Source organism: Takifugu flavidus, chromosome 1 (genome assembly GCF_003711565.1).
Source record: "Takifugu flavidus isolate HTHZ2018 chromosome 1, ASM371156v2, whole genome shotgun sequence".
Classification (NCBI taxonomy): Eukaryota; Metazoa; Chordata; class Actinopteri; order Tetraodontiformes; family Tetraodontidae; genus Takifugu; species Takifugu flavidus.
In genome coordinates, this window is record NC_079520.1 from 21,852,674 (window position 1) to 21,862,218 (window position 9,545).

The window sequence follows — 9,545 nt, forward strand, 5'->3', positions numbered from 1 at the left end:
ATTAAAAAATAATAATAATAAATTCTCAGTCACCTTCACAGTGACTTGCAAATGACTCACTTGTGATGGGTAGATTAACAAATGATCCACAGTGCAACCAGAGTTTCTAACACAGCTGTTCTGGTGTGGTCTGGAGTGGTTTGAGCCCCAGCATGGTATTGGGGGAAAGTGCCATTGAGGAAATTACCACACCCACAGCTCATGGGTCTGGTCATGTAGGACCCCGCAATGAACTAATGACTAATCCAGGGATGGACCCGGCCTTTGACCATATTGTGCACCCGATTCCGTGACCCCAAAAGAGATAAAGTGGTTAAGAAGACAAGCTGTTCTAGTTTTAATATATCCTGATCTTTATGTGGGGAAATTCTGTATGTTGAATAGTATTCTTTGCCAGAAGATGGTGGTGTAAATCACCGCATGTCCTGTTCCAACATAGCGTCCTGACTACACAAACAAGGCCGCTCCTGTCATGAAAATGTCACTGCTTTGGGATTTGCAGAATGCAAACTCTGCAAAATGAAAGTTGCAAGAGACACTATGAAGAGTAGTTCATTTTAGGCTTTCTGCCACTCTGATCAGCTGTATATCAGATCTGAATATGTTTTGCAATGTATGTAATGTGTATGATCGGCCGTAATGTCTTTATTTGCAGATCTGATCAAGGACATCATTGTCATTTTAAAATGTTTTGCAGATGTTCCAGCTGCATACATTGTAGATGGTTTCCGTCTCATACTGCTTTCACACTGAAAGCTTTGACACTGAAAGCAGGATCCTAATGGGTCGGAGACACTCGGGAGCATTAGCCAATGCTGAGTGATCTTATAGCTATTAAGTTTCAAAGTTCATAATAAGACACACCCAGGTGGGCAATATTGCGACAAGTAACTGTGTCCTGCAGAGTGCACAGAATCTGCTGCTGAATCATTTCTCCACAGAAGCCGAGCAGCTTGCTGGTCTCGTGATCATGTCAGTGTGCTGTCACGATGAATAAAAAAAGCTGTGTCATATTACTACACAGGGGGCATAAACAATCCCTAATCTGTGGGATTTCCCAAGGATGATGTACTTTAAGTATACGATTCCATTAAAAATCGTGTAGCTACACTTTAGATTTGTTAATTTGAAAAAATGGGGTAAAAGTCTCTGCACTTCAGGGAACAGTCTCCGTTGACAGGATTTCCATGACAAAATCACAATATGACATGCACATACATCAATATCATCAGGTCATTTATTGGGAAAGCTTTGATATTGCAGCTAAGCCGAGACAACCATTTCACTTTTCGTGACCCTGCACAAAATGCCACAACAACACCAAGAAGACACTTCACTGCACTGACATATTTGTTTGGTAGTGATGATGTTGCTAGCTGGTGATTAAATTTTCAAAAAGCATTGTCCGTCACATAGTAACAATTCAAACCATATATGCCACAAAGACAGAAAAAAAAATCTTCAGAAAATAATCAAAAAAAAGAACCCTTGTGTCATTTTTGATTTGAGCTCTATGCTACCAAGTGATTGAAAATAGTTTTTGAATTTTGAATACAAAGGTTATTTGTGTCTCAATTTAATTTGGTTTGCCCTTATCCAACTTATATTTCGCCAGTCCTGAATGCCCTCTATAGGTCATTGATGTTTAACCTTTCAAAAGTTGTTCCTTTGCCATTATGCACATTTTACATTACGCCATAACTCTGACATGTGTCGGGGTCTTAATAAATAGGCAATCAGAAATGCTTGTGATGCTGTTAGGATGTACCCTCCATGTAAGCCTAATTTCAGTCTCACTCTGTAGCTCCAGCTTCCACAGTTTAGAAATGATTCCTTGGTGGATTAGGGTAGTGCCTTGCTTGCAGCTGTTAAAATTTATTCTGTAAAATTAAAATTGCATGCCATCACTGATGCAAAAATGGCAGGTCTGAGTTTTCTGAAGCACATTAATATACATAAATTGAAGATGCTTGAGTCATATATGCCATTTTCCTTTGAAAAAGTTTAACAGCACTGATGTTTTGTAGCGATAATGATGCTAGTTAATGATTTAAGTTTAAAAATTAAGTTTAAATTCATTCTCCAACATATAGTGACGATGTAAAACAAACACTGGAATCAATGAGAGGCAGTTGTTTTGCTTTAAAGAAAGCAAAACAGACACGTGTCATTAGTTTAAATGTGCTTTTTTATGTCTTTGTTGCATTTATGATTTGAGCTCTGCAACTATGTGATGGACAATAACACTTGTCGAATCTTGAATATGATGGATGCAAACAAATGTAAAAGCTTATTAATACAATTTATATTTACATTGAAATTTCTTGTTAATTCACGCTGTCTATTCGGGATCACAAAGACAATGTTGGCAAACCATGTCATCCCAATGTGCACATTTTTCCTTCCCACCACACAGAATTCCCCATTTTTGCAGACATTGCATGTTGTTGCCATCATGCTTCACTTTGAAATATTTCTAAACAAAACAGACATTTGATTGCCACTTTGATCTTGGAAGCTTTTCATGCAAGCTTCCCCAGCCTACCAGAAACCAGCTAATTGCTCAACACATTGTCTGAACAGTATGCCTACTCACAAAAATATGCAGTACTAGAATCCTTGTCACCAACTTTTTTTCAAAGTCATTAAAACGTAAATAATCTAATAATTTATCATGATTAAGAAAGCCATTTGTTCTACTGGCACTTTCCACATGATGGCAGTATACTATTTAAAACACTGCGTTAGGCTAATGTTAGATGCCGCCAATGCTTGGATTAATCAAAATGTTAAAATGTTTACGTTAGCACTGCTTTCCCTCATAAAAACAAACAGGTTCAAAATGAGTATTATCACTTGAAGTCAGGTGTTGTGAGCACCTTTGAGTTAGTTATCTGTGTGAAAGACAGTACAAAATGTGTTTGCACCATTAACATACAGCGCAATGTTTGTTCCATTAGGCATTAAGAACTATTTGACTATGGACTGATTCCTGATAACCTTTCATGTAGAAGAGACACATTGTCCATCTAAAAAGATGAATGCTATAAAGACATTTAAGACAATAACATGTGTCTATTTTGCTACATTTGTTTAAAGCAAAAACTATCATGTGTTATTGTTTTACTTATGTATGTCTTTGTGGTGTTCATGTGTTCAGGTGGATGATGTTTTTGGGAAATTGAATCATGAGCTATTGTAAACCATCCGTGAACCATCACCTTATCGTGGTGGAGGAGTTTGCGTACCCTAATGAGCCTGGGAGCTATGCTGTCCGGGGCAGTTTGCCCCTGGTAGGGTCTCCCAAGGCAGATTGGTCCTAGGTGAAGGGTCAGACAAAGAATGGTTCACAAGACCTATCATGGTACATCTAAAAGGGAAGCCGCGAACCCGGCCCGGAGGTTTACCGGGGCCTCACCCTGGAGCCAGGCCTGGAGCCAGGCCTGGGGCTGCGGCTCGATAGCGAGCGAATGGTGGCCGGGCCTACGTCCATGGGGCCCGGCCGGGCCCAGCCTGAACCAGCTACGTGGACACTCCCGTCTCCAGTGGACTCACCACCCGCAGGAGGAACATGAAGGGTCCAGTGCAGTGTGGAATGGGCGGCGGACCAAGGCGGGGGCCTTGGCGGTCCAATCCTCGGTTATGGAAATTGGCTTTTGGAACATGGAATGTCACCTCTCTGGCGGGGAAAGAGCTGGAGCTTGTGGGGGAGTTGAGCGCTACCAACTAGATATGGTCGGCCTCACCTCCACACATAGCGTTGGCTCAGGAACCCAAGTCCTTGAGGCGGGTTGGACACTCTTCTACGCTGGAGTTGCTCAGGGTGAGAGACGGAGAGTGGGGGTGGGCTTTTTGCTTGCCCCCAGACTCACTAGTTCGACGTTGGGGTTCTCGCGGTCAAGCGAAAGGGTTGCTTCCCTGCGCCTTCTGGTCGGGGAACGGGTTGTGACGGTTGTTTCTGCGTATGCACCAAACAATAGTTCAGAGTACCCACCCTTTTTGGAGGATCTAGGACGGACGTTGGACAGTGTCCCAACTGGGGACTCTATTGTGCTGCTGGGAGACTTCAACGCTCACGTGGGCAACGACAGCGTGACCTGGAAGGGCGTGATTGGGAGGAACGGTCTGCCCAATCAGAACCAGAGTGGTGTTCAGTTATTGGACTTCTGTGCTAGTCGTAGTTTGGCCATAACTAACACTATGTTCAAACATAAGGTTGTTCATCGGTGCTCTTGGCACCATGACAGCCTGGGCCATAGGTCAATGATTGACTTCATAGTTGTGTCAGCTGATCTGCGGCCATATGTTTTGGACACTCGGGTGAAGAGAGGAGCAGAGCTGTCAACTGATCACTACCTGGTGGTGAGTTGGATCAGGTGGGGGGGAACCACCTCGCGGACATGGCAGGCTTAAACGCTTAGTGGGGGTCTGTTGGGAACGCTTGGTGGAGGAACCCGTCAGGCTGGTCTTCAACTCCCACCTCTGACAGAGCTTCAACCGCATTCTGAGGGCAGTAGGGGACATTGAGTCTGAATGGGCCATGTTCCGCTCCGCCATTTTCGAGGCAGCTGTAGCAAGCTGTGGCTGCAAGGCCGCTGGTGCTGGTCATGGTGGTAATCCCCGTACCGATGGTGGACACCAGAGATGAGGGGAGCCGTTAGGCCGAAGAAAGAGGCCTACAGGTCATGGCTGCTCTGTGGGTCTCCGGAAGCAGCTGACCGGTACAGGTTGGCTAAGCGGGTTGCAGCCGCGACAGTCGCGGAGGCAAAAACTCGGGCATGGGAGGAGTTCGGTGAGGCTATGGAGGAAGACTTTCGGTCTGCTCCGAGAAGATTCTGGCAAACTGTCCGGCGCCTTAGGGGCGGCAGGCGGCAACCCGCCCACACTGTGTTAGGTGTGCGTGGGGAGCTCAGTCTCAGCGGAGTCTCAGCAAAGGTAACTGATAATCAACAAGCAACAACCCACATTACTATGAAATACTCCGTGATATAAGAGGTGTGTGAGTGAGAGAGTAAAAACCTAATGAACATGATTAGCTTTAGCCACCAATCCACTTTCTCTTGTAGCTCTAAACACTCAGCAGACTGAGCAATGGGAAGAATGTCAGTTATGCTGTTAAGGTAGAGAATAGTGCATGTTTGTGAGAAAGCCACATGTGAAACGATACAACTTAGACTATTAACATTTGGGTGAGGCACAATACATTAGCAGCAGCTGTCTGTTCAGATCATAAATGCTGATTATTAAAGTAAAAACACTAGTGTGAAATAAACTGTGTATAGCATTCTTAATATTGAGTACTATTGGAAAATATATTAATTTTTTGATACATCCAGCCTATGATAATGGTGTACATTTATGTCTCAATTGTGTATCAAGTACTTGTTGGTCTAGTTTATGTGTAAGGTGGAGCAGGTGCTGCTGGGCTCCTCAAGCACAGTTTAAAAAAATCCAGAACAGGAAAAACGAGTGACAGGCAGCTGAGTCATTTTAATAGATGTATTCTATTGACCTTTCTCCCAGGCCATACATGTGGCTTTTCCTCACTGAGCAGTGAGAGTGTCCTACAGTATGGTCACAATATACAAATCTACTTAATACAGCACTGAGTGCAAACCTTATCTATCTTTACTTAAAAGTGAGTATCACCGAGAGTTACCTAAGGAAGTGCCAAAAGGTAAAGCATATATGAAAAATGCACTATTTGTGGAAAATAAACTTGAGAAAATTGTAAGTAGACTGACAAAATATGAATAATGAATAATAAAACAAAAGGAATTTTATGAACACCCATAGATGACTGAGCGTCCTTCATTTGGAGCTTCAAGAATAAAGAATTTCGTGACTTGAAATTCCCTTTAAAACAGAGACAGGATTATAAAAAGAAAACTAATTTTGGGTTTGTACTCTCAAAAGGATTCAGCCAAAGCCAAAAAAATTACCATGAAAGCTGCATCTTCTCCCAGAGTATGGCTTATTGCCCATGATTCCACAAAAAAATGGCAGAGGCTACATCAGCTACATAAATAGCAATGAAGACATAGGAAAGAAAATAAAACTATAAATTATAAATAAAAATACACACATATAGATAAGAGTGTTGTTTAATTAGATGTAATAATTTGCTGCCGTCCAAGAGCTGGCTTTTGCGGTGGTATAAAATGGTACACCTCAATTTCCCCTGCAATTTATTTCCCTCTGTTATGCCTAAATATGAAAAGGCTGGGCAGGGAGAGGTACAAAAGATACATATGAATCTGAAATCATTACTTGCAAACCAAGGTTTGCCGTTATGAGTATGGATTAAAAATAAATATGATTTAGTTATTGCAAAATCAGCCTTTGATTAAACCTTTAACACCTCACAACCTCCAATGTAACAATCGGGCTAATGTGTAAAAAGTTAAGTATGACTATTCAACTCAAACATCGATTATAAAACAGGATATAATTGGTAATATTTGGGATGCTAACGTTATCGCACTTCCATTTATAAAAAATAAATAAATAAACGAGCTATTGCGAAGGCTTATCATTTCTGAAGCTCTAACATTGGCGTGGAGTACAGCGTACATCATAACTCCACGCTACTGGAAAATTTGACGATCAAAACCATAAACCAAGTAACATTAGCAATAGATTAGCAAGTTGAAAGAAGTCATGGGTGTCCCCGACAAGAAATGAACAACGTTTTTGTGACATCGCTGAAAAACAAACTATCATTTCGAGTTGCGAAATGAAGACAAAAATATGTCAGTCCCGTCATACAGTAGCCTGAATGTGGTTAGCCACGTTAGCTACAAAGCTAAAACGTAACTTTTCGGTCATTGTTTATGACACTCAGTTTAGTTGACTGTCGGGCGACTTCGTACTTACACGACACTTCTGGAAATTAACCAGGACACCATATTTTCTCTCTTCAGTGATGCAAAATCAAGAAGGCACCAATTATCAGCCGTGCAGTAGGGAACTTCTTCGGGCCAAAACTTAGATCAATCCAACGAAAGCTAATTAATTATATCTTCAATCAACCAAACAGCATGCCTAAAACTGTGGTGTCTCATATCAATTCTTGTAACCAAAACTATATGAGTGAGATCCTATTTATAAACTTTAAACTAATTTAGTCAACGCCAGAATCATATTTTACTTCTCTCGTTTCCTCCGTCACTCTCTTCTCTGGTCGACTCCTCTCTTTCTTCCTACAATAGGGTGGATTTCAGGTACCAAGGCGTCATCAGAAAGCGCTTACATTATTGGTCACTTATTTCTTTTTTGTGTGGAAACTTTATTGAAAAGAACACAAACACACTCGCACCTCTCTCTCTCTCTCTCTCTCTCTCTCTCTCTCCTCTCTCTCTCTCTCTCTCTCTCTCTCTCTCTCTCTCACGTCTAAAGCAGACGGACAAAAGGTAGAACAAACTTTGGGACTTGTATTAATTAAGATATTCGAGACAACTAACAACAAAAAGAAGAAATAAATAAAGTTAAAAGATAAACTAAAGATAAAATCATATGTGCACACTCTTCTTCAAACCATGTTTCCTATAATTTAACATTTTCCCACTTTTGATAGAGTACACAGATCTTATTATTTCTTATTAATTATATTTTTACATTTAAATGTATTATTACATTTAGTTTTGCACAATATACATCCTTCCAGGTGAGTCCAGAACCTAATATTGAATACAGTAGTGAAATAAATGTATTGTTTTCAATGTCTCAAAATCTAGAGGGGTATAAATTTGTTAAGCGTATATTGTGCAAAACCTTAACGTACAATTCTTTAATTTTACTGTTGATACAAAATTTAAACGGTAACAGCAATGCCCTCTGCAAACAATACAGTGATGTGTTATTTTTCTTTTTTTCACAAAAGTGTTATATGTTTATTATTACATTTAACATCCGTATGATAACCATTTTATATTAAAAGTGGGAGCTATCCTTAGTACTTCTTGAATTTGGAAATTAATTTTAATTGTACGAATTAGACCATTATGGATAGCTTTCATCAAATAATTGAATTCTTTGTAGCAAGAGAGGAAATTACTTAATATGACTGTATCAAAACTGAGCAAAAGTAGTATCTCCATTATTCTGTTAGATAGTCTTGTTATAACATGTGCAACATAATTCCCAAGCAAGGAGAATCTGTTGAACAGTTACCTGCAAGAAGATAATTAAGATCACCTAATGTTTTAAAGATATTTTTGGGATAACATGATCACTGCACCCTGTTTGTGACAAGCATTGTGACACAATTTCACCTATGAAAATTTCAAACTCAATAATGCCCATTGTGATATACCAAAATGAATTAGTAAAATAAAATGAAATTATAAGAACAGTGTTGTCTCCAGATATCTTACAATGTTCCTAAAAAGTGGAGACATTTCTAAAAGAATTACAGACTCAGCAATGTCAGAAAATTCAGGAAGTTCATCAATTTTGAATTTTGCAAAAGAAAACCTATAATTGGCTGACATTATTAAATGTTTCAAGAATTTGTTTTAACAACTTTATACTGTGTAAATAAATGACATTAGCCTAATTAAATTACACTCCTCTAAAATGACACAAAATACCCAAATAAATGTGACAGATTGCAGCAATCTGTTTGCTTATGAAGAAAAAAAAATTCCAAATGTACATTTGTCTGTCACTTTTTATACGATATGTTGATAGCACCAGACGCACCACCTTTTGCCATTTATTGACATCCTGCCTTTTATAATTTTCTTAGGGCCCCCTTCAAATATGAATCTGATAAAAGCTCTAGGCATAGTTCATTAAAGCACGAGGCTTGGAAATGACAATGTCATATCAAAATGGCATGTTTAAATTATAAATGGTGCACTTCCTATTAGATGTACAATATTTTCTGCTCTTTGAACATTTTTGTACATTTTGGCACATTACACCCACCAAATGTCATAGGTCAAACCATATCTGGGGGCCTGTCTGAAAAACTGTACAACAACTCTCAGGTGACCACCACCCAGATCATTAGCATACTAGTGGTCCACAAGGGCTATATTTTCAAACTCTGTCCCCCGCAAGTTCAGAACTGAAGAAGCCTTCTCGATAGAAGGTGAAAGATCTTCAAGAAGAGAAGAAAAACAGTCCAGTTGACCCAGAAAACTTACCTTGGATAACTTTTACATAGGTGGAGCCATAAAGCCATTTATGGACACACGTGTCCGGAAACTAAAATACATTTTTACTCTCGAATTTGGAGGGACGAGCGCAAATTTTCTTGAGTTTCAAGCACCTTCATGTTGCGTAAAATGTGTTCTGGAGAATAACAAAAACAAAGAAAAGGAAAATCATTGAAACAATAGGGTCCCGATGCCAGTTCGGCGCTTGAGCCCTAATACTGGTTATTTTATAGCATTATTCATTAGAATTATTAATTTCTTTTGTTACACATCGGCTATTACCATGAGTGTGGTAATAAAAACGGCACAATCCGGCACACAATATATGTATTACATATATATATTATTTACCCTAAATGGGTAGGTATACTTGCAAACAGG

At 39.7% G+C, this 9,545-nt stretch overlaps 1 protein-coding gene across 3 annotated transcripts in view; it reads right to left on the reverse strand.

Annotated features, from left to right (window-relative positions):
* reep3b (receptor accessory protein 3b) overlaps nucleotides 1–7,202 on the reverse strand; it is a 269,693-nt gene extending 262,491 nt beyond the window's left edge. Inside the window, exon 1 of one of the 3 annotated variants that reach the window (XM_057057206.1) lies at nucleotides 6,877–7,200. In XM_057057206.1, the coding sequence (XP_056913186.1) occupies nucleotides 6,877–6,908 (32 nt within the window). In that variant the 5' untranslated portion in view covers nucleotides 6,909–7,200. Of the gene's footprint in view, nucleotides 1–60; nucleotides 2,578–6,876 lie in introns of those variants that run through there. The other 2 variants (XM_057057188.1, XM_057057199.1) reach the window with 2 other exon arrangements.
* Nucleotides 7,203–9,545: the final 2,343 nt, after the last annotated feature.